The sequence below is a fragment of the Camelina sativa genome, chromosome 13, assembly GCF_030686135.1.
Source record: "Camelina sativa cultivar CO46 ecotype springtype chromosome 13, ASM3068613v1".
In the NCBI taxonomy this organism is placed as follows: Eukaryota; Viridiplantae; Streptophyta; class Magnoliopsida; order Brassicales; family Brassicaceae; genus Camelina; species Camelina sativa.
In genome coordinates this window covers 20,890,865-20,913,818 of record NC_141892.1, presented here as the reverse complement: position 1 = coordinate 20,913,818, position 22,954 = coordinate 20,890,865, and the positions used below count along the sequence as shown (strand labels likewise).

Below are 22,954 nucleotides of genomic sequence, written 5' to 3'. Positions count from 1 at the left end.
GAAACTAGAAGTCAGAGCAAGGCGGTTGGAAGATTACATACGCTTGTGGCTCTAGATGAAGCTAATACGATGCTTATAGAGCAGAATGCTACAACAGAAGACATAGTATGGTGACATAACCCATGATCAGAGATTCAGAGTGACATAAACAGATAATTGAAGCAGGGACTAGACAAGACACCTACTTTTATCATAAGTCCTTTAGAGATCGCACCAAATTTGAGCCATTGATGCCGAATAATAAACGTTTTTATATTATCAATAAAGTCTACACACACATACATACATTATTCCAAGAAAAGCAGCTGGTTGAGGAATCAAGTACTTTTGTTAAATATATGAAACATGACTTTTTATTCATTGAATATCATAACTTTAATTAATAGATTACTACTAGCTCTTGTACTTCCCTTCTGCATCACTCCAAGAACTATGAACCTTGTTGGATTCGAACCAAAGTTGGAACATAACTAACAAGTGAGCATTTAGATTCTTCATCGTCATGATCTACTCGTCGCCGTCATCTCTAAAGCAGACCAGTAACTTTGGTTACAAGAGATAGAGGAGATGAGAGTTTTGAGACCTGAAAATTGTTTTGACCATAACCAAAATTGATAACAAGTAAGAGTGAGGGAGTATCTTAGATTCTCTGCATCATGAACATATCATCTCACCTAATTTGTCTTTAATCACCTAATGTATCAATATCACCCCACCTAATCTTATTTCATTACTAAATGTGATTGTTAATTTTTAGTTGTAACAAAGAAATATTTTTAAAGAGTAGTTACAACAGTCGGCCAAAACTACAATTTATTTATTTATTGTGTCAATTAATAAATTGTTTTTTCCTTTGAGGACAGATACAAACACATTATGCATGTGTGTATGGGTGAAATTTGTGTGTTTTAAGACATTTTCACAAAATTATGTGTTGTTCTGAGATATTTTGTTTTTTTTTAATACAAACAAACAATAGATTACAACATGTAGGAGGAGACTACTAGACTAGTGGAAACCACAAGAGTCATCGTCGAAAATGGATATTGACGACAGAAGGTGGCATGAAAAGTGTTTGTTGGATGGAGATGGCAAGTGGTAAATGGGGATGGAAGAGAAATGAACATATCTTCTTGCTTCGACCATCTGCACTTCCACACTCTGGTCCTGTGTTCACCATATTTAATAGACAATAATCAATCCTAATGTTAGATCGTTGTTCTGTTCGGTTCGGTTTTTTTCGTTATGTTAATATCTAAAACAACTGAAACAACCAACCTGGTTTTATTTTGAATTTCAGCGTTTGCGGTTGCCTTCGAGATATAAACTTAATTGGATTGTCTGAGGATTGCCTATGCCTATCTGCTGCGGAAATTAACTGTAACCATATCCGAAATTAACGAGATGAAGTCAATCCTGAAATGGAAGAGAGAATAAGGGGTTTATAACGGTTACCTTTTCATCGAACCGGAAGAGAGATTGGTCGAAATATGGGGAGGGACTCTGTGACTGACAACTGAAAGGCAAAGAGAGCAACATCTTCTTCACAAACTGTGTAGAAAAATCGATTAGATTCGCATCGAAAATTTTGACTTACAAAAGGAGAGATTATATGAAGATGTGTCCTAACCTGAGAGAAGCTGTTTGCTTTGTTCTTCATGTACTTTAGTTGTTCAAGAGCATGGACGCTGTTAGAATGCGATGTTACAAAGCTCATGAATGGTGTACTACTTGATACCGTAAAGTGATCACTGAATTGCTCAAATAACTGGTAAAGATCTTCTGCTGAGTTCTGCATAAATCAATGTAGTATATTAGTCAAGTTATACATAAATGCAATTTTCCAACTGGCAAAAATCACATCCCTTTTACCTGATAGAATGCTACAATGTCAGTTGTCTCCATATTATAAACCGCGAAGAAAGCTGGATGATGATCAGCACTTCTTGTTACCTGAGTTATCCATCGATATCATAAATCAAATTAAACAAATTGTAAAAGTTTTGACAGTTCGATGTAATCTAGAATTTGTATTGTAGAGAGCTGCTTACACCACCATCTACACTGCCAAATTTTATTAGCAAGTGTTGTCGATCCAAAAACTGAACCTGGGCATCAAAAACACCCAAAAGGTTAGGTTTTTTCTACATTAAAAGCAAAACCTTGACACAGGGACACATGATTGATTTTACCTTCCAAATAATCAAGTCGACATAGTCCTGGTAATGGAAATAGAACTTCTTCTTAAGACTTTGAACCCTCTGACAAACAAAAAAATCGTATCTTACGATTAGTTCAATCCAAGATGTAGTTGACTGATATACAACATACATTGCAAACTACGAAGCAAGGTGGAAAATACAAAGAACTTCTAAGATTAGCTGCATCAACTTAAGATGTCACTGTCAACTGTCCTAAACCTTAAACTTCCACGATTAGTTCAATCCAAGATATAGTTGACTGATATACAACATACATTGCAAACTACGAATAGAGGTGGAAATCACAAAGTAACTTAGATGTCACTGTCAACTGCATCAATCCTAAACCTTAAAACTTCCGTAATCCTCTTGTACAATCTAACAGCTATAGTAATTTCCTACTCAACACCTAAGATAGGAAGCAGTAACAGATTCTCAGACACAAACATAATCCAACTAAAAGCATTAATGCATATCAATGTTCAAGAATAACAAACCAGAACGTTATCAGATTCTTCATTCCAAATCTCTCTGAAGATGAAAGAAAGCAACCGTTGCTTGATACCACTAAGAAACGAATTCGAACCACTAGGTTGACTACTATGATGCTGCAACCCATTCTCCGCAGAATCATCTTCCTTATTCCCAACTAAACTCTGTTGTTTGCTCTTATCTTGACCCATCATCATTGCCTATATAACAAATCAAAACTTCACAAATCTCAAAACTTTTTGTATACTCCTTTCAAGAACACAAAAGAATAACTGTAGTCCTCAGTTTACCTGAGAGCTAGAATTAAGAAAAAGCTCATCATCCTCACGACAAAAGTAACCAATAGCACGAGCATCAACAAGGTGACCAGAATCCCTAATCTGAAGAAGATGAATCCTCTGATAACGCAACGAAAGAATCGCTAAAAGATCATCATATAGAAACACACCCATGTTATGAGCCAAATTGACGAAATCGTGATGAAACGCTCTCTCATCAAGAACAACACCATCATCTAATCTAACAAGTATGAAAGTGATCTTATCAATCGAAGGAACACCAGGTACAGCGTCAGGGGAAGGAGCAGAGTCATGGATCTGAGCTGTAGAAGTAGCGAAAAGACCGAAACGACGAGTTTGGTGGTATAGGAAGAAGTCTTTACAGATGAGTTCGTTAGCTGAAGCGAGATTGACTGAGTAGAGCTGAGTGAAGAAGCTATCGAATCTAGAAGCACGGCGAGGTAAAGGAGGAGGAGGTGCGGTGGAATCGTCTTGTGTTGTTGAGTAAGTGAGCCAAGAAGGACGATAGACGATGAGTTCTTGGTGGTTACGAGAAAAGCTAATGAGGAAGAGACCGTCTTCGGTGAATTTGCGGAAACAGTGATCGGGTGATTCGACATCGTAGAGTGTTGAGTTTGGGACTAGGTTTTCGTAGAAGAGTCTTGAACGATTCACGGAAGCGCTCGGTGGTGGAGTTCGAATCTGTCGTTCGAATACCCTGGCGGTGATGTTACCGCTTGTGAACATTGCCCCCAGAGGGCACACGGAACAAAAAAAAATGGAAGCTTTTTTGAGTTGTGTTTATGGTTTCTGGTTCAGTGGTGAAAATGGAGGAGACGATGGAAGAGAGAGAGAGGGGTTTGGTTTCTCAATCTGTTTTAGATTAGTAATGGGCCTGTGATTTTGGTGTTTGAGACTGGCCCAATAGCTATAATATTGGGTCCATTGGAATTGAAGGCCATGAGGCCTGGGCGTTTGGATATCGATTGGATTCGATTCGGATTTTTCGGATTTCGGATTTTTTGGATATTGACTCTAACATCCATTCGGTTATTTATAAAATTTGGTTCGGTTTCGGTTCAGATAATTCGGATTTCGGATCGGTTCAGATATGATTGTCGATAACCAAAATTAAAGCCAAGAACCGATTGGTTATTTCCTTAATATCGGTTCGGTTTTATCCGCTTACTTTGGTTCGGATACGGTTCGGATTTTTCGGATTCATATTTTATGCCCAGGCCTAGATGAGAGAATGAATACAAGAGCTTGGTTGGTACTTCTTCTTGCAAATGTTATGTTTGCAAAAACGGTTGCGGTTGCTAACGTTTTAAACGATTTGGATCGGAGTCTATGAGAGCAAGGATGGAATCTAAAGATCAATATGTTTATTGGTGAAGCTTTGTTACTACTCTCATGCATATGCCACTTTAGTTGCCGATTTTACTTATTCTAAAAGGCAAGGGGGCCTATATATTAAGACTCACATATTAGACCATCATCATACTTGAAAGAGGATTGAGTTCCAAGTTTGAGAACTCAAACAGTCTAATCATATATAGAGATGGAGACATTACAAAGAACACTGAAGAAGAAAGTAGAACCAACTGTACAAAGCTATGACTAAAAGCAACACATAAGCCAAATTATAACTTAAGGCTACACATACAATCAACAATGTTGCATACTTTTGCCTACTGGAATTGCACAAGGGATTGTAAAAAATAAATACTTTGTCTGCACAATTCGGATCTAGAATTTGTAGATCATGAACGTGTACACTCAATGCCTCGACATATAGCCAACCAAATACCAAACAGTGTCAAACAAATAGCTGCATCAATAGCAAGAACAACTTGAACTAAACGCCGCCATTTCCATTCAAAGCTTTGAGAAACAGAACGTCCCCTACTCGACGATACACACTCCGTTCCTGCTCCATCCGCAGCATCGGTTCTGTTCGGCCTATCACTAGACTTCCTGTGTTCCTCAAGCTCAATGCCTCTAACTGAAATCAAATGATCTTTCCCTTTCTTCTTCTCTTGCCTCCCTAACTTCCCCAAAAGCGGAGCTTTAGTCGAATTCGACGAACCTTCGCTCTGTTCACCAAGATTACTATTTTGAGTCTTCAAATCATTGTTAGCATTCTCAGCAACACGTTCAAGTGAAGCTATGAGTCTAGTAACAACAGGAACAAGCTGATTACCAACATCATCAATAGAACCAATCATAGCAGTAAAACTGCTTCCTCTATAATTCTTCCTAGCAGCTTTCTTGAACTCATCTCTCAAATGTTCAAGAAACTTAAGAACACTAGATCTCCTCAAAGCCTCATCAACAATAGCGAAATACACAAACCCATCTCCTCCTATTAGAAACCCAAACCTCCTCTTCCCGATGGTTTCAAAGTACCAATTGTGAAAAGGCGGAGACTTTTCTAAACACAAAGCAGCGAGACCTTCGTTACTATGGTCACCACCGTTGTAAGAGTAAAGAATCTGATTGTCTCTTGAGACACAACAGTAATGAACTGTTTTCTTGATTAAACCCATTTGGAAAAAGTTTTGTCTTTTGTGATTTTGTTTGTTTTTGGTTTAAGCAATCAAGTTGAGACAGAAGAGGAAAGAAGAGAAGTCTGTGATTAGAGCAAAGAAGAAGAGAGAAATTGAGATGAAGAAGTCGAAGAGTAAGTCAAAGAGAAGAAGAAAGTACCAACAAAATCCTTCGGCGATGTATTCAAAATCGAGGATGAATTCTCTCATTCCTCTTCTCTAGGGTTCTTGGGTCATATGTGTGTGTGTGTGAGCTTTGAGAGATGTGAGTCCTCCTATCTTTGTGAAGAAAAAGTCAGAACTCGACGACCAAACAAAAGGACGTGGTCCACAACCCTTATGCTTATTATTAAAAAAACTATTAATTTCTATGTATGTATATAGCGACGTTTTGGTTCTTCAGTTCCATTTGGTTCCGTTCTTGCCGTTCTTAGTGAGTGCCTCTCCTAAGTTACTTTCAAATTAATTAATCATATAATTAATACTAATTTAAGTAAAGTAACTTTAAGAATATTTTTGCAAAATCATTCTTTTACAAATGAACCCAAAAAAGGTTGCTCAATCATTTAAATAATAATTTTTTAACATAACAACCAAAATGTTTTTTTTGTTCTTTACCCAAAATATCAAACTTAAACTAACATAATCAGCAACATTTTCATATTGGAGACTCAATTTGCTGTTTCATATTGCAACAAGATTTGAGTTTTCTTATACACATTGTGGATTCTGCAAATAAATTAGAAACTAAACTTGAAATGAAAGCTTGGAAATGCAATCACAAGATAATCCTGCAATCACAAGATAATCCAATCAGAGAAGTTTGGAAATGAAGGAGATTGAAAGAGTTGTAAAGCCTGTTCGAAGACTCTTAAAACTAACCCGAGTTGGGATGCTTTAAGGATCGTCTTCTCGTGGATGTAATGAGCAAAATTCACTCTTGCTCGTTGTTCGTTCTCGAGACAAATATATGGCAGTGAGAATCATGTGTTTTTAAATTGCTTCAACTAAACTAGTCTTAACATAAAGCAGAATGAGACAATTGATTATGGATAACTCACGGGTATTCTGCAGTGAACTTGAAGGTCATCGTTCATCTGGTGGAGACGGCTTTTTGCTAGCTCTGCAGCCTCACCAGCTCTCTTTGAAGCTTCACCAGCCTATTTACAGAACAATATTCAGATTTAGTAAAAGCCTCCAAGATAAAGTTGCACACTTGCAGTAATCCATTGACCATTTAACAAACCTGGTATGTATACACACATCAAACAAGAATCAAATCAAGCAACAAACATAACCATAGTTGCTTAAAATGTAACAAATCAACAAAAGAGTTACCAACTGAGAGAATAAACTTGACTAATCAGAAAGAAATACATCAACCAAAAAGACACTCAATTACAATGCTCAACAAAGAAGGTTAAAAACAAGCAATCTTCAAATCACCAGTCAACATACTCAATGCACACAATTCCTATATATAAAAACATACCTGGTTGCATCGGAAGAGGATTCTTATTGACAGCCGGACCAATACGCATCCTATAAAGCTCTAACTCTGTTTCTAACACCAATCTATCACCAGTCTGATTCCAAGGGTCATGACTCATGAAAGATTGAGAACTATTCAACTATTAAGTAACAACCAATCTATATGATCTAAAAAAAAATCTTTCTTCTAGCTTCCTAACTTTTGATTTAGTCACAGAAGATACATAATTGGCAAATGTTACAACCAAAATCAGATCATTAATGCAAAAAAAAATTCTCTTTTTGGGTAGACAACTAACATCAACCCAAAAACATTCAACAACGCTTTTTTAAAACAAACAAAAACTTCAACATCAATCACAACAGATGGCAAAATTCCCCAATTTGTTGTTACCTTAACTTTTCACAAAAGCATAAACTCAAAAAATGGGATCAAGAAGAAAACTTTACCGTGAACAAAAGGATAGCGACAACAGCTTGAACAACCTGCTGAAGAAGAACACCTTTGACTACAGAAGATTTCGAAACAAGATTCTTCTCTGCTTCTTCAGTCTTTGAATGTAATCCTAGAATACAACCAATACACCACAATCGGAGCCACAGTTCCTAGCAATTCATCCGGTACAGCAAAACCCATCAATCCATAAAAATCTCTCCCTAATCTCAGATCCTCTTCTTCATTAACCAAAAACGCAAATGATGATACAGAGAGGGGGAAATAAAATTATCACAAAAAGAAAGCAAAGATTTGATCTTTTTCACAGGAATCAAACAGAGGAAAACTTCCAATGAGAAAGCAACCATCGAGATTTAGCCAGAAAATTCAACGATTCGATATGAATCGATTGATTTTTCCAATGGCGATTCTTCGCCTTTTTTATCGCCCACGAACGAGAGAGAAGAGAGATGGTTTCGGGAAAGAATGAATAAGAAATGAGAAAAAAAATACATTTTATATTTCTGAATCCACTAATAGGCAAAAGCCACGTCGTTTTGTTCAAGGGGTTCTCCAATTACTACTTCCCACACCATCGATACTCTGCTTGTTAGACTCAGAAATGGTTTTTTAATAACATTTTGGGCCCCAATTGTGAGAGTAACCCAGTAAGTACTCTCCAGTAGAGATGGTCTTGGGATCCATAAGAAAACCGAAGGTTTAGTTTGCTTATGTATTTTGGATAGAACCAACAAATAACCACAGTTTATAGATATCGGTTTGGTTCCGGTTATTTTATTTTATCCGAGATATCAAAAAAGAACCAAACTACCTAAATAGTAAATGCCCGAACAAAATTGGGTAAAATGTATCGGACTGAATATCCAAAAATATTTTGGTCAGGAGTTGGACAATTGGACAACTAAGGGTTTGCCAAACATTTTCGATTATATTCGGGTACACAATACACATGGATAAAATACCCAAATCAAAAAAAAAACTAAACCAAAATAAAACCAAAATTTTTGTTTATTGAAATGAATCTGTATATAAATTTTTAATTTTGTTAAAATTTGGGTCATTATATCTAATATGTTGTTTGATCTATGGACAAACACCGCCAATATATTAGCAATTATCATCTCAGCAAAGCTCACGGCGACAACAAATCCCACGGTGAACATCATTTCACAAGAGTCAAATTATTCAAGCTCGAAAAGGTTATTATCATTATCTTTGATTAGATTTGATTTTGTAGATTCCTATCATATAAGAAGTGGGTAGATTTGTGAATGATATAAAAGATGACCGTAGGAAACTGATTAGTTTATGTGGCTATATCTAGCTCGTTGCCAAATTTGAAGTTTAAAGGCAAACAATTGTTTTTTTCTACTTCTTGCAAACTTACACACTTTAAGTTTTTTTTGAACAAAATCTTCTTTAATTATTTCCATCTAAAAACACTAATATACACAACAAAACAAATTTTGGGCTCTTAAGTGCATTACAAAACAATCTTCTTTTATTGTTTTCTTATTAAACATCACTTTTATTTATTTTTTGTCAAAAAGAATCTTATATTAATCATAAATATCAACGTACAAAATGTTCACAAACTATAAAGGTGGATTAAAACTAGCAGAATAAAATTCCATATTAAAACTCCCAAATCTGTATAAGACTCCCAAAACCATCACTTTAAAATTTTAATTAAGATTAATGATTCCTAAAATCTGCACACTTATGTTTACTTCACTTTGAGTGGGCTAAGAGATGAAACATATAGAGCATTTTCATCATCAAAGTAAATGATATGAATCATAAACAAAAAAAAAGTATAAATTTCGAATATAATACTCATATTGTGAAATTTATTCCACATTAGATATTGCGGCAATCAATACCAAAGTGAAAGTGCACTCATCAGTCATCTGAAAATAAGAAGACTAGATTTCTTTTTTTTTGGTTGTCCAAAAGATTAAACTAATAATCTAGATTATAAATTTTAGTTATCGAACCTCAGCTTTAACCAAAAAAAAACTAGAATATAACGTAGCTTTGAATTCGTCGTGCATAATTTATTTTAAAACAGCTAACAAAATCATATTACTGAATTATGGAAATTAGAAACTAATCACAAAATTCTCATTCCTACGCATGGCCATTCACCTAATTTGTTTTGTTATATAAAAACCAGTCACCTAGTGAATCTGTATAATATAGGAAATAGTGAATTAACAATTGAAAATTTTCATGCTTTGAAAATTTGAAATATACAAAATGCACTTGTTCAAAAAATTAGATATATGAGACGTGTAATAAAGACATCATTTTCGGTGATACAGATTGAGAAGAAATGACTATCGTAAAATGAAGAGGAAAAGCTAGTCATCAAGTACATGTGACCCTCGATTCCTTCTTTAACGTTTTCTTTTTTCTCTTTTTGGGCAAAACTTTAACGTCTATAATTCCTAAATTTAATGCCCAATTTTTCATCTTCAATTTTCTGTTGCATCTTTACTTCTCATATAAAATTATTTTAGATTGTTGCGTAGTCTCATACTCGAAATGTTCTTATAAATATTTTAACTGACGTGTATATATCTAGTTTTTTTGGACAACCAATATATGATCAAATGTATTGTTTTCACATTTTTTTCCAGTGTAAAATAAATAGGATATCTATATTTTCGCCCAATAATTAATTTTAGTAAATGGTGTTTAGTAATTTGATTCAAAGCAATAGTCAAGGATTTTCAAACTTTAATTTTCTACTAATTAAAATAGCGAGTAAATTCATTAACTTTATGTTACACACGTAACATTGTAAACTTTAAAGGTATTTTTTGTTAACCCTAACTCTTCGCAAATCTAAAATTCGCTTTTCCGAAAAGTTTAAAACGACGAAGATTCGATACACTTCTTAAATTTTGGAGCAAACCGTTTTTTTCCTCGGATCTTGGGTGTCACGTTCTTTATATATATATATATATATATAATATATTGATTGATCATATAAACACTAGTTAAGATATTATCGAAAATGGTAATTCTTGTTTTTTAAATAATGTATGTATTTTCTATATATCAAATTTAAACATAATATTTTAAGATTTTAAAATAAGAAACTACCAGTCATAATGAGCCACCAGAATATGTTCTATTAAAGAATTTAACCTATAGTCCTATAGGCTTTATTATATAGAAGTACAAAAAATGGTTCAACTTGCAATATACTAAATATTTATTGTAATACATTAATTCTAAAATTGAAACACAAATTTGTTGTAATACATTAATCATTTGGAATCTTGAATAATCCATAAACCATCTAGAAGGATCTAACTCCAGTTTTGTAAAAAGATAGTACAGATGACGTCTTAAAACAAGAAACATCAAGCAAGTTTTGGCAACCAAAAAGAAAAGTGAAAAGCTACTATATTTTATTCTTCAAGTAATATAATGGGATCTTCTCACTTCTCACCTCTATAAATACTCGAGGTCTCATTAATTCCTCATTATCACACATCACCTTCTCTTTTCTTTGCAATTTCTCAGTCATCTCAAATGGCGCAACTCTCTTCCTCGGTGAATCCAGTGCCCATGCTGAAAGATGAGCTCGACATCGTGATCCCAACGATCCGCAACCTGGACTTCTTGGAGATGTGGAGGCCATTCTTTGAGCAATACCATCTGATCATCATTCAGGATGGTGATCCTTTACAGACCATCAAGGTTCCAAAAGGGTTCGACTATGAGCTGTACAACAGGAACGATATCAATCGTATCTTGGGTCAGAAGGCATCTTGCATTTCCTCCAAGGACTCTGCTTGCCGCTTCTTCGGTTACTTGGTCTCCAAGAAGAAGTATATCTATACCATTGATGATGATTGCTTCGTAAGTAGCTTTCTCTCTCTCCCTCTATCTATCACATTTATGAGTAGCATCTGTAAACGCATATTTGTGGCTAGGTGTAGTTACGATCGACTTTGTGTTTGTAAATAACACACAAGCTTTGTTAACGGGGTTCGGTTTTTCCTACATCCCCGGGACCTAGTCCAGAACAAATTCACTAGAACAAGATAGCAATTACAACTGCATATGATACAAGCACTACTATGCCTATCATTCTTTTCTAGATGAATAAACCATCAAAAGATATCTCTATCTTGTTGATGGGGCAACACCACACATCTTGTGTGCATCTCTTAAAACTACCTTGAAGCGCGCAAGTTTTCATGAAGCGCTCTCTTGGCATTTATATCCATTGCCCAACCCCTAGAGTTGGCAACTTTCCTATTATACAACAAATAGGAAATTTAGAACTTACCTTTTTCTTTTTGGATAAGGAAAGTTTCTCTTTATGATCTCATCTTGAATCTTCCATTCAAGATGTTCATCCAGTTAAGCAGCCGCCACTTGGCTTGTCCAAGTCGGCCTTAAGCTTCTGTACTCAAACTTTTCAATTCAGCTTCTTGTACTACTTCCTGTATTAACGTCAGACTAGTACAAGAAATGCTTCACACGTTTGATACATCCTCTGGTATATCTAACTGCAAGGTTCTTGACTCAACACCTTATCTTCTTAAGCTCTGCTCTACCAGCATTTGTATTAAGTAATACTTCATCTTCTGTGTCAACTATTCCAGCATTTGTATCATGTAATGCATCAGCCTGTGTCAGTTTTGTCTTTTTTAGTAGAGAATCTATGACATGTTCTAAGCCTTATAAAACTTCAATCAACACAACATCTTCAATCTCTCCCTTGGTGATTGAGTTTTATAATCCATGCTCCTTTTAAAACCAGCTTCAATCTCTCCCTTAATGATTGACTTTTTAATTCTATGCAGCTTATAAAACCAGTCATCACAATATCTTCAATCTCTCACTTGATGACTGAGTTTTAAATCTCCTTCAATCTCTGATTTTATATGGTATATCATGCAATCTGTCTTGAAAGATCAAACATCCTCATTCTCCCCCTTTTTAACTTAGTTTGATACTCAACCATTCTTCTCTTAAATCAGATCCAAGTAGCAACCAATCAATCAGACCACAACACTCCCCATAAGATCAACAACTCTTCTTTGTGTGATATCTCCCCTTGCTTGAGTGCATAACTGAGTTAAAAACTCTACTTGTGTCTGTGTGCTTATATCGTATGGATGTTTAACATCCTGTGCAGACTCTTATAGATACGGTGACACAGCTTTTGATTGTTCTCTGAAGTTCCTTCTATTCAACCGTCACTTACAACACAAGTGGTTCAGTCCCATCTTCTGATATTTCCTCTTCATTCCTTCTCTTGAAGCAAAAATATTAAGCTCTCTAACGTAATTCCTGCAAAGCTTTTCCAAAATCACCATATCTAATCCACAGACTTCCACCATGAATTGAGCTAGCAAAACGCTCCCTAGTATCAACAAGCTGCATTCATGCTCTTCTTCTAAATTATCATACTCAAAATGCCCGAAGATTTAACAACCAATCTGAGAGTCTTTCTCTGCAATTACCCATCATGAACTCGACAATTTAGACTTAAGTCACCCATTTTTGTTCTCTTTGCTTTCTAAAATTGAAAGCCTCTTTCTCCTTTTGATAGCAACAGATCCATCAATACTTCAATATGCGAATCCTCATGTTTAAGAATGAGCTATTGAGAGAACTGATTCTTCATCACTATCTAGTGCTTTAGGAAAACACAATCAGATTTTTCCTCATTATTAACTATTCTTGATAAACCAGATTCTGAAGCCATAGAGACCAGTTTGATATTAGAACTGTTGTGTCAATGCTGAATTTTACCACCATAAGCCAAGCTTGATGACTGCTTGCAAAATTCCTTTAAACCCCACAACAACTCCTAAATCAACATGCCTTGATTAACCAGAAAGTCTCATGACACAATATCATCATAAACCTTACTATAACAATGAAGAAGAACCTCTTCTACCACATATTTTTATCATGAACTAGGAACTTCTTTTCTTAGTCTCAGTTGCGATCTCTCTGTTACACAATCTCATCTAAGAATGCTTTTCACATATTCCAGAATGCTTCCCAACATCTATGTTCTTTTCCCTTCATGTCATTAGAAATCATTATTGCTTAAGACTTTGATCATCATCCATCTGTATTCCCGGACTCAAAAACCAGTTCTCTTCTACCAGAATGTATTTCCACATGTCTAGAGTATCTCTGCCAAATTTCATCCCATTCCGAGTTCATTTGGTCGTCTGTTTGATGTTTCCACCCGAACTGATCAAAATCTGAAACTTCAGATAAAATGTGCCCTGATCAGGTTGAAGAAGCTCAAATACAACACAAAGCAACCATCAATATATCAATCCCACCGTTGAAACTCAATACAGAATTACCACAAAGCTTCCCACCAAGTTTCGGCTTGATCAGATTAGCCTAATCTGATTAGGTTTCATTTAGGGCTGGGCATTCGGATAACCCGTTCGGGTTCGGGTATTACCCATTCGGGTTCGGGTAAATGGGTTTAGAAAAATAGAATCCATTGAGTATTTTTAGATATATGGGTTCGGTTCGGTTTGGGTACTATCGGGTTCGGGTCGGTTTGGGTTACAAATTTTAGAACCCGATTAGTATCCGAACTACCGGGTACCCGAAAAAATATAATTAAATTTAAATAAATTTAGTTAAATTTTGACTTACATAACAAAATATTTTAGATATTTTGATTATTTTTGATATTTAGGTATAAAACTAAATGAAATATTCAAAATTATAATCATAATTTTGGGGTAATTGCATTATATTAATGATAAATATTATAAATATGTTTATATGTTCGGGTTTAATGGGTACCCAAATGGGTACCGGGTATTACCCGACCCTAACCCGAACCCACGAATATTAGAAAATGAACCCAATAGGGTTTTATAGGCAAACCCGTACCCAACCCGAACCCGGTTTTTCGGGTCGGGTTCCGGGTTGGGTATTCGGGTACGGTTTTTATGCCTAGACCTAGTTTCATTCACCAAATGATGCCTTGAATCAGACATCACAGAAACTGTTTTCTCCTTGCTTCTTTTATCTGAAAAATATATAGTTTGACATTGATGATGCAATTCATATCTCTTCTTTGCCTTGAGATTCATGCTCATGATCACAACCCTTGATAGCTTCTCCATTCTCATGTAGTGAACCCAAACTTGTTCTTGTTACCAGCCACGTAACCTTAACCAATTCACTTACGCTATCCACATTATGCTTAATCTGAGTTAATCAAACTCTGAGCACAGATTGATACCGACCAACTTCTCATCTATAGTGAGTCATCACGTAGGATTCTCCTTCCTAATTGTTTTTCCCTCATTGTGTATCTTTAAGTTCGATCATTTTTCTCAAGCTAATCACCATGTTGAGCCACACTTAAGAATTCCTCACAAGGATCTTTATTAACTTTGACATCTGTTTCTAGACTCAACCCTTTGATCACCAACCAACATTCTTGCCTCAAATCATTTCGTAAGTTTCAGCCATGTCTGCAAAACCCTTTTTCTTAAACTCCTTACGATGAAAACTTAAGTCCTTCTTCCAATTCTGAACAACGACTACAGCTTTGACGACATCTCTACATTGGTTGAGCAAGCTTCTAGTGATGATGACTTCACAGAGAACTAGAACTATTCACAGATCTTTGTGCCTCATAACCTTAGCTCTTAGACTGAAGCATTTGCGTCTGTCTTGATGCAGAGGACAAGCGGAGCAGCAAACCAACCCAGAAAATTACAAAATTTTGTGAGAATATCAACAACAGTCATATGAAGCCATAGGAAAAACCAGATCACGATTTGGAGTCTTGGTTTAAGAGTTACGACCAATTTCCCAAGACAGATTCAGACTGATACGACCTGCAAGCATCTAACTTTGAGAGCAATTTTCCATCAAACCACACGGAATTATAAGGTGATCTTTATATCATAGGAAAGATCTTGCTTCCAAGTTTCTAAAACATCTTTCAAAGCTAGAATCCGAGTTCTATAGCCATAGTAACTGAAGAAGAAAGTAGCAACCCGTGAAACAAAGACTGTTCTTGAAACCTGCAACCTGCTTTTCATCATTCTTTGATTTCTCTGCAAATACCAGCACATCTTTCCAAACCATATTTTGATTCATGTTTCTTTCTCATGAAAATAACCATTAATAGCTGATCAAGAACAAAGAACACACTCTTTGTTTTCTTCTCCCAAAGCTCTTTCTATGAAGCTCAACATTCTTCTTTCTCTTGTTGATTGTGTGTCTCACAAAGACAAATTCCAATTCACGACACATACATCAACACACTTCCAAATCATACTTCAACCAACACATACATCAACACACTTCCAAATCATACTTCAACCAACACATACATCAACACACTTCCAAATTCTGTTTTGATTCCACAATTCCCTTATAGCCTCGTGTTTCTCCATGAATCAGTTTGAATTCTGCTTAAGCAATCATCTGATTGTCTATTCGAGCCAGAATACAAACTTCAAGCAATTTTGCAAAATCATCTCCGAAAAACTTTAATTCTATTCAAATCAACCACGAATCAGACAAAGAAGACATCATCTCGATGATTTCTTGGAACCCAGAAGTTGAATCCACCTTTGCTTGAATGATTCTTCAACATAAACACCTCTTTTCCTTTCAAATTGCTGCAAACAAATCATGAGGAGAAGTTTCTCGATATCATCTCCCTCGATAACTTGAGATGAGTCGACAACCCTTTGAATTTACGAACTTCTCCATTCATCCTCAAATTCTCTATGGGTTATAAATTTATCAACAAAGACTTGCAATCCCTTTCTTCGTTTCTCCCAACGGCGCAAAATCAAAACTTTGATATCCTTGAAATCGTTTTGAGTAGCGTAGAAGATTCAGACCCAATCTGACTCTGGTTGTTCTTCTCAAACCAACCGGTTATCTCTTGGTTCAAATTTAAAACCTCTGATCCTTCTAAAAAGTAAAACCTCAAATATTCTTCAATCTTCATGATTCATCAACAACGGACAGAGAACTGGATGCGACACAATTTTTTTAAATAACTTTGCAACTTCTGATGACTTCTCTTCACCGGTACTTTCTCTCGTAGAAGCTGAAGCTTTATATGAAACTCTTTGTCTTTACTTGGATTCTGTGACAAAAGCCATCTTTTCCAAACAAATCATCTTAATAGCAACCACCACCATCTTTGTTCATCCTAATTAAAAATATTATGTCAACTGGTTACTTAACATGCTCCATGTGGTGCTTTCTTGAATCTCATAATGCAACTGGTTCCATCTCACAGATGTTGAGCATCATATGCATTCACCCAGATGAGATCTAAGACCTTTGCTCTCTCCGTGCATATCACATTATCACTGAGAGCTTTTAACGCGTGACCAACTACTTCTTCCAACTTTGAATTCCGCACAGTAGCTTCAAGTCATTAATTCTTGGCCTCGAAATCTCTCCTCTATTCCTCGATGACTTTTTTCAATAGCATGAGAAACACGACACTCAAGTCTTCCATATTATGACTATTTTGAATCTTAGTATCTTACAATGAGATCATGATCACCACTTCTGCTTCGACGAGAACAACTCCGGTGACTTCTCTTCATTGATCACCAAAGATATAAGTCGAGCCTTCAATCTAAATTGATTTTGATTGTGGACTTTGAAACAATAAATAATGTTGTTTTATTTTTCACAAGAATCAGAAATTTCTGGTACTCGAGCTTCTTCACCCTTTATCCCGAATACATGATATCAATTTCCACAATTCCTGTAATACTAAATTCACATCTGTCTCCGATAAACCTTCTCCTTTCTCTCCCACTGAAACTTGAGCATACGTCTCTATGAGAACTCTTCAATTTCACAACCCCGAGGAGAACCAACGAAACCTCTGTTTGACCTTTGAACATGATGCAAATCTAATCACTGCCTACCGTTATCTCTGACAGTTCCCTCCTCGTCGTTGTCTAACATAATACTTCATCCTTCTCTCTTGGCTTTCATAATGATTGTAGTCTCTCTTTCTATTTAACAGATCATGAACTTTTTCTTCTCATCCGATTCAAATTTCTCTATCTAGCCACAAAATCCAGGACCATACCCGAAATAAAAACAAGGTTTGTGTCGAGAACCGCTCTGATACCAATTGTAAACGCATATTTGTGGCTAGGTGTAGTTACGATCGACTTTGTGTTTGTATGAGCATAAAGTAAATAACACACAAGCTTTGTTAACGGGGTTCGGTTTTTCCTACATCCTTGGGACCTAGTCCAGAACAAATTCACTAGAACAAGATAGCAATTACAACTGCATATGATACAAACACTACTATGCCTATCATTCTTTTCTAGATGAATAAACCATCAAAAGATCTCTCTATCTTGTTGATGGGGCAACACCACACATCTTGTGTGCATCTCTTAAAACTACCTTGAAGCGCGCAAGTCTTCATGAAGCGCTCTCTTGGCATTTATATCCATTGCTCAACCCCTAGGGTTGGCAACTTTCCTATTATACAACAAAAAGGAAATTTAGAACTTTCTTTTTTTCTTTTTGGATAAGGAAAGTTTCTCTTTATGATCTCATCTTGAATCTTCCATTCAAGATGTTCATCCAGCTAAGCAGCCGCCACTTGGCTTGTCCAAGTCGGCCTTAAGCTTCTGTACTCAAACTTTTCAATTCAGCTTCCTGTATTAACGTCGGACTAGTACAAGAACTGCTTCAGACGTTTGATACATCCTCTGGTATATCTAACTGCAAGGTTCTTGACTCAACACCTTATCTTCTTAAGCTCTGCTCTACCAGCATTTGTATTTAGTAATACTTCATCTTCTGTGTCAACTATTCCAACATTTGTATCATGTAATGCATCAGCCAGTGTCAGTTTTGTCTTGTTTTAGTAGAGAATCTATGACATGTTCTAAGCTTTATAAAACTTCAATCAACACAACATTTTCAGCATCTTCTGTTTACTTTCAAATTAGATAAAAGGGTTTTGTTAGTAAATTAGGGTTTTTTTGGGGGGCAATGTTGCAGGTTGCAAACGATCCATCGGGGAATGATATCATTGTGATTGAGCAACATATAATGAACCTCTTAACTCCATCAACCCCACACTTCTTCAACACACTTTATGATCCATACGCAAGTGGTGCCGACTTTGTTCGTGGATACCCTTTTAGTATGCGCGAAGGTGCTTTAACTGTGGTCTCCCATGGCCTTTGGCTCAACATGCCTGACTATGATGCTCCCACTCAGCTTGTGAAGCCACTTGAGAGGAATTCCAGGTAAATAGACAACTGATTTGCTTTTCTTCCCTTCTCTATAAACTTAAACATCACTAACTTACTCTTTTTTTGGTCTATGCAGGTACGTTGATGCTGTTATGACCATCCCCAAAGGAACTCTTTTCCCCATGTGTGGTATGAACCTCGCTTTTGACCGTGAGCTCATTGGCCCGGCTATGTACTTTGGACTTATGGGACATGGCCAACCAATTGGAGGTTATGACGACATGTGGGCTGGTTGGTGTGTCAAGGTACGTAGTTGAATTCTACTTAATGAAAAGAAGTCATATATAGTCTCTTGTGGGTGCACAAAAAAAATAATATATATATATATATATATATATATATAGTCTCTTGTGCATTGGTTACTTTTTCATCTTAATACTTTCGTTTACTAATCTAATTTAAACTTTTGTATATGAAGAGATGTATTTATATATTTCGTACACTAATCTTTTCTAATGTTTTGGACAATGGACAATGTAGGTGATATGTGACCATATGGGGTGGGGTGTGAAGACGGGTCTGCCTTACGTATGGCACAGTAAAGCCAGCTGCAACCGATTGGAGAATCTGGAGAAGGAATACAATGGAATATTCTGGCAGGAAGAGGCGATACCTTTCTTTCAGTCAGTTGCTCTACCCAATGAATGCACTTCGGTGCAGCAATGCTACCTCGAGCTGGCTAAGCAAGTGAAGGAGAAACTTGGAAAGGTGGATCCTTACTTCATCAAGCTTGCAGATGGAATGGTCACTTGGACTGAAGCTTGGGAAGAGCTCAACACTCCAATGGCAACCCAAAACTGAAGCACTAAACGAGGGCGTGGTAAGTAAAACTGTGAAAGAGAAGACGTGAATGTTAAAAGAAAAACCCAAAGTACAAGTAAAACTGAAGCACTAAGGTTGGTATTATCACATGTGTAACCCTCTATATGCTTCTCATAATAATAATGTTAAAGAAAAATGTAATATGTTCTTAAGTTATGTGTGTTGCCTTTACCGGCTTATAGGTATGATATAAATAATGATGTAATGTAATGCAAAATTATAACTATCTTTTTCTTCTTTTTATATATATATTACTATTTACTTATTTAGAGACAATTAACTAATAGTGATAAATATTTCTTAAATTGCATGCCTTATTTGTAAGCAACAAATATGCTCAAACAAATTTTAAAATAAATATTTATAAATAATGCAAACAAAGAACTTGACTAGTGTATATCTGTAGAAAGACTGATGAATAATGAAAAGAAAGAAAAAAAAACTCTATAAAGTTCAATAGCTAAGTGAATTTGTTTTGTGATTTTCGTAACTCGTAAGTAGCACGTACAGAGTCCTACATATACGTGTCAAGTGTCAACCCAAAATCAACGCTCTTAAGCAGTCCATAAAACAATTATGAAGTTAAGTTTGTGAGACACACCAATTCCTTTCATGAGACACGAATGATAACTAACTTTTAATAAGTTGTGACACGAATTTTTCCAAACTTACCCAAATTTTTATATTATCATTTATATCACTCATATCTAGCAATGTAACAAGTCACAATGCAAGAGAGAACAAAAATTTCTTAAATCCTAACCAGAACATCATGAGATTAAGCTTTTGTTTTTTGCTTTTTAACCAACTTTGCGATTCCAGCAACCATCCGATGTCGTCCCTACGCTGTCTCGTTCATTCTCTTCTGTTTCCTTAGAGATAACCACTTGATTACCTCCGTTACCTTCTTGGCCATCACTGATCTGAATTGTGGCTTCGGTTGTTGATGACTGGGACTCTGGTTGAGCAGAAGCTCCTCCTCCTCCATTAGAGTTTTCCATGGAAGAGACAACCTCTGGGCCTTGAGGGGACTTGTCTAGGGACGGCTTCTGGATAAGAGAGAGACGACAAAGAGGGCAAGTTGCATGTGATGTGAGCCATATATCAATACATTCCATGTGAAAAGTGTGCCCACATGATGGCATTTGTTGGAGCTTCTCATTTGCTTGGTAGTCCCCAAGACACACTGAACATCTGTTTTTCAAGTCAAAGTCAATCAAACCAGGTGATTTTTAATCATACTTTCTTATGTTTTGGCTCTTCAACAAAGAAAGAAAAACAAACAAATACAAAAGCAGCTATACAAATATTATGAGGCCAATAATTATCTAAGAATAAAAGATTCTTTCAAATCACACAAACGCATGACTTTTCTAAATCACTTAATCATGAGAAAACCAAAATTGCACCAATTGTAACGTTTTCAATACAATCTTTATACACAAGAAACATTATCCACTTACCAATCACATCAAACATTAATTGGAAAAAACTAATTTATTACGCAAAGCAAAAATTGTTTAAAGTTTTTCAATCACCAAAAAGTTACATTTATGAGCTCAGCCTTAAAAAAAAAAGATCAGAATCAAGAAAGTAAGATTCTCACTGTGAATCTTTGACAGAGAAGCTCTCCTTGTATATAACAACAGGAAGCATCTCTCTCACATCTTTGCTCAGTCCTGATTCAGCCTGTTCACATATATATATTTGAAACAACAAACAAATCAAATACAGAACCAAAACCCATCAAAATGAATCAAGAACCTCAAAAATCTTTCAGAGTCATACAGTTGAGAGATTGTTGGGGCGAACAAAGGCACCACCACGCATCCCAAGAGAAGACCAATCCACACTGGCGGCGCTATTACGACGGAGGTACACGACGTAAAGCACGAAGAGGACGATGAAAGTGAAACAAATGGGAATAGAGAAGATGATAGCTTGGTAGGCTTTCATTTTCTCAGCAGCTCCGTTCGAGTTTGATGGTATGTAAGTTCCTGGAATTGGGTTTGGGTTTGGGTCGCTGTATGACATCGCCAACACTCTTTTGTTCCACACACCAAGACAAAAAAAAAAAAAAAAAAAAGGACAAGACTTATTTCACTTTCTGTCTTTGGGTTTGGTTCATTCTGAGGTGGAAGCAATGGTGGTGATAAGATGAGAAAGAGAGAGGTGGGGAGAAGTATTCAGGTGTTGTTATTTGTAAAAGACAACTATATGTGTAGCCTATTTATTTATTTATTTTGAGAGAACATGTCACAACAAAGGATAATTATTTAGTAAAATTACATATTAGGGTAGGTATAAAATATGAGATATATGTCTATAAAAATATTAGGAGATATATTTCTTAAATTTGAATAATTAAATGTGGTGATTTAATGTTGATTTTTTTTAGAGAAACAAGTTTAACATGTGTAGAAAAATTGAAACCGTTTTAGGTTGTTTAAAATCTGAGTCATACTCATATTTAAGTAGATTTTTTTTTTAAATTCACCAATTACAACTCACACGAGTATTGGACTCTGCTGAAGAACAATTGACACATGTTCGGTTGTTTTTGTTTTTAGCTTTTTTGAAAACTAGTAATATTTTATTTTCTTTGACTATATATGGTGCTAAAATTATTTTCTTTGCTAATTATAGTTTTTTTTAATGATTTAGCTGGAAATAGCTAAGATGTTTGAAAGAAATAATAATTTTATAGAAACTTCACTTTTTCTTAAAATATAAAAAATTATAATTTGTCTATTTGTGTCTTCCAAATAAAATATCAGATAATTCTATATTTTTAAAAGTTTCAAACAATTTAAAATTTTCAAAACATTTTTTTTATTTTTCTCCTTTTTGCTTTCAAAAACATGTATTGTAAGCTTTAAGCCTAAGTGGTAAATCGATGTTACTAATATAAATACATATTTAGACTTATGTTCTTGGTAATTCTAACATACAAATTTTTTAACATTTAAAAAATAAATGTTTTATTAGATATCAAATGGTTAATGGTGCTAGAATATAAAATATACACATCAAATTTTATCATTTAAGATTAGAATTGACGAAATTCAATATTAAAAAGCTCAAACAAAAAAATCAAAAATTAAAAAGACTTCCTGAATAGTTTTAGGTTACTACTGATCGATGCTTCAAATTTTTCTTGTCGTGAGTTATTTTTTTTTTATTTTTTTATCTTTTGGTCAACCAAACATTAATTTAGAAGATATCTCTAAGTTTGGTAGTTAAAGCCGGAGAAAAATAGTTTATAAAAAAAATGGGAATAGATAAAGTTCTCGAAAAGCGAACAAGACAGTCTGCTTTTCCATTGTTTGTGCACGGAATCCTCAATAGATTGAAGGAAGAAAATGATGGA

At 35.4% G+C, this 22,954-nt stretch overlaps 3 protein-coding genes, 1 long non-coding RNA gene and 1 pseudogene across 8 annotated transcripts; 1 reads left to right on the top strand and 4 right to left on the bottom strand.

The window, feature by feature from the left end:
* Positions 1-889: 889 nt before the first annotated feature.
* LOC104737020 (light-mediated development protein DET1) lies at positions 890-4,447 on the bottom strand. Its single transcript, XM_010457118.3, has 9 exons — positions 2,984-4,447; positions 2,699-2,893; positions 2,193-2,261; positions 2,052-2,108; positions 1,873-1,953; positions 1,631-1,792; positions 1,456-1,551; positions 1,279-1,378; positions 890-1,167 (listed from the first exon to the last, which is right to left on the bottom strand). The coding sequence occupies exons 1-9, from the start codon at positions 3,716-3,718 to the stop codon at positions 1,028-1,030; spliced, it is 1,635 nt and encodes a 544-aa protein (XP_010455420.1). The 5' UTR covers positions 3,719-4,447; the 3' UTR covers positions 890-1,027.
* Positions 4,448-4,472: 25 nt separating this feature from the next.
* On the bottom strand, positions 4,473-5,520 carry LOC104737018 (phytolongin Phyl1.1 pseudogene; annotated as a pseudogene). Its single transcript, XR_015578154.1, has one exon. The product of XR_015578154.1 is annotated as a phytolongin Phyl1.1 pseudogene (transcript).
* A 663-nt stretch (positions 5,521-6,183) lies between these two features.
* LOC104737019 (uncharacterized) lies at positions 6,184-7,945 on the bottom strand. Of its 4 annotated transcripts, none has more exons than XR_015578158.1 (5): positions 7,462-7,945; positions 7,013-7,078; positions 6,582-6,680; positions 6,403-6,476; positions 6,184-6,311 (listed from the first exon to the last, which is right to left on the bottom strand). It is a non-coding gene; the product is annotated as an uncharacterized LOC104737019 (long non-coding RNA). The 4 variants fall into 4 exon arrangements; XR_015578155.1 differs by having other exon boundaries at positions 7,013-7,106; positions 7,462-7,939; XR_015578157.1 differs by having other exon boundaries at positions 7,013-7,095; positions 7,462-7,935.
* A 3,005-nt stretch (positions 7,946-10,950) lies between these two features.
* LOC104737017 (UDP-arabinopyranose mutase 3-like) lies at positions 10,951-19,849 on the top strand. The gene is made up of 4 exons (XM_010457116.2): positions 10,951-11,344; positions 18,506-18,756; positions 18,839-19,007; positions 19,243-19,849. The coding sequence occupies exons 1-4, from the start codon at positions 11,015-11,017 to the stop codon at positions 19,561-19,563; spliced, it is 1,071 nt and encodes a 356-aa protein (XP_010455418.1). The 5' UTR covers positions 10,951-11,014; the 3' UTR covers positions 19,564-19,849.
* A 392-nt stretch (positions 19,850-20,241) lies between these two features.
* LOC104737016 (RING-H2 finger protein ATL7-like) lies at positions 20,242-21,829 on the bottom strand. Its single transcript, XM_010457114.2, has 3 exons — positions 21,373-21,829; positions 21,191-21,273; positions 20,242-20,778 (listed from the first exon to the last, which is right to left on the bottom strand). The coding sequence occupies exons 1-3, from the start codon at positions 21,616-21,618 to the stop codon at positions 20,385-20,387; spliced, it is 723 nt and encodes a 240-aa protein (XP_010455416.1). The 5' UTR covers positions 21,619-21,829; the 3' UTR covers positions 20,242-20,384.
* Between the last annotated feature and the right edge of the window lie 1,125 nt (positions 21,830-22,954).

What these genes read in the sequence shown, in the direction of transcription:
- LOC104737017 (XM_010457116.2), top strand. Translation starts at nt 11,015, where the DNA reads ATGGCGCAACTCTCTTCCTCGGTGAATCCAGTGCCCATGCTGAAAGAT. An exon ending in CCATTGATGATGATTGCTTC is followed by an intron (nt 11,345 to 18,505) that starts GTAAGTAGCTTT and finishes GCAATGTTGCAG; the next exon opens with GTTGCAAACGATCCATCGGG. An exon ending in GGGCTGGTTGGTGTGTCAAG is followed by an intron (nt 19,008 to 19,242) that starts GTACGTAGTTGA and finishes TGGACAATGTAG; the next exon opens with GTGATATGTGACCATATGGG.
- LOC104737016 (XM_010457114.2), bottom strand. Translation starts at nt 21,618, where the DNA reads ATGTCATACAGCGACCCAAACCCAAACCCAATTCCAGGAACTTACATA. An exon ending in GCCCCAACAATCTCTCAACT is followed by an intron (nt 21,274 to 21,372) that starts GTATGACTCTGA and finishes ATATGTGAACAG; the next exon opens with GCTGAATCAGGACTGAGCAA. An exon ending in TTCTCTGTCAAAGATTCACA is followed by an intron (nt 20,779 to 21,190) that starts GTGAGAATCTTA and finishes CTTGAAAAACAG; the next exon opens with ATGTTCAGTGTGTCTTGGGG.
- LOC104737020 (XM_010457118.3), bottom strand. Translation starts at nt 3,718, where the DNA reads ATGTTCACAAGCGGTAACATCACCGCCAGGGTATTCGAACGACAGATT. An exon ending in TTCTTAATTCTAGCTCTCAG is followed by an intron (nt 2,894 to 2,983) that starts GTAAACTGAGGA and finishes TTTGTTATATAG; the next exon opens with GCAATGATGATGGGTCAAGA. An exon ending in AAGCAAACAGCTTCTCTCAG is followed by an intron (nt 1,552 to 1,630) that starts GTTAGGACACAT and finishes TTTTCTACACAG; the next exon opens with TTTGTGAAGAAGATGTTGCT.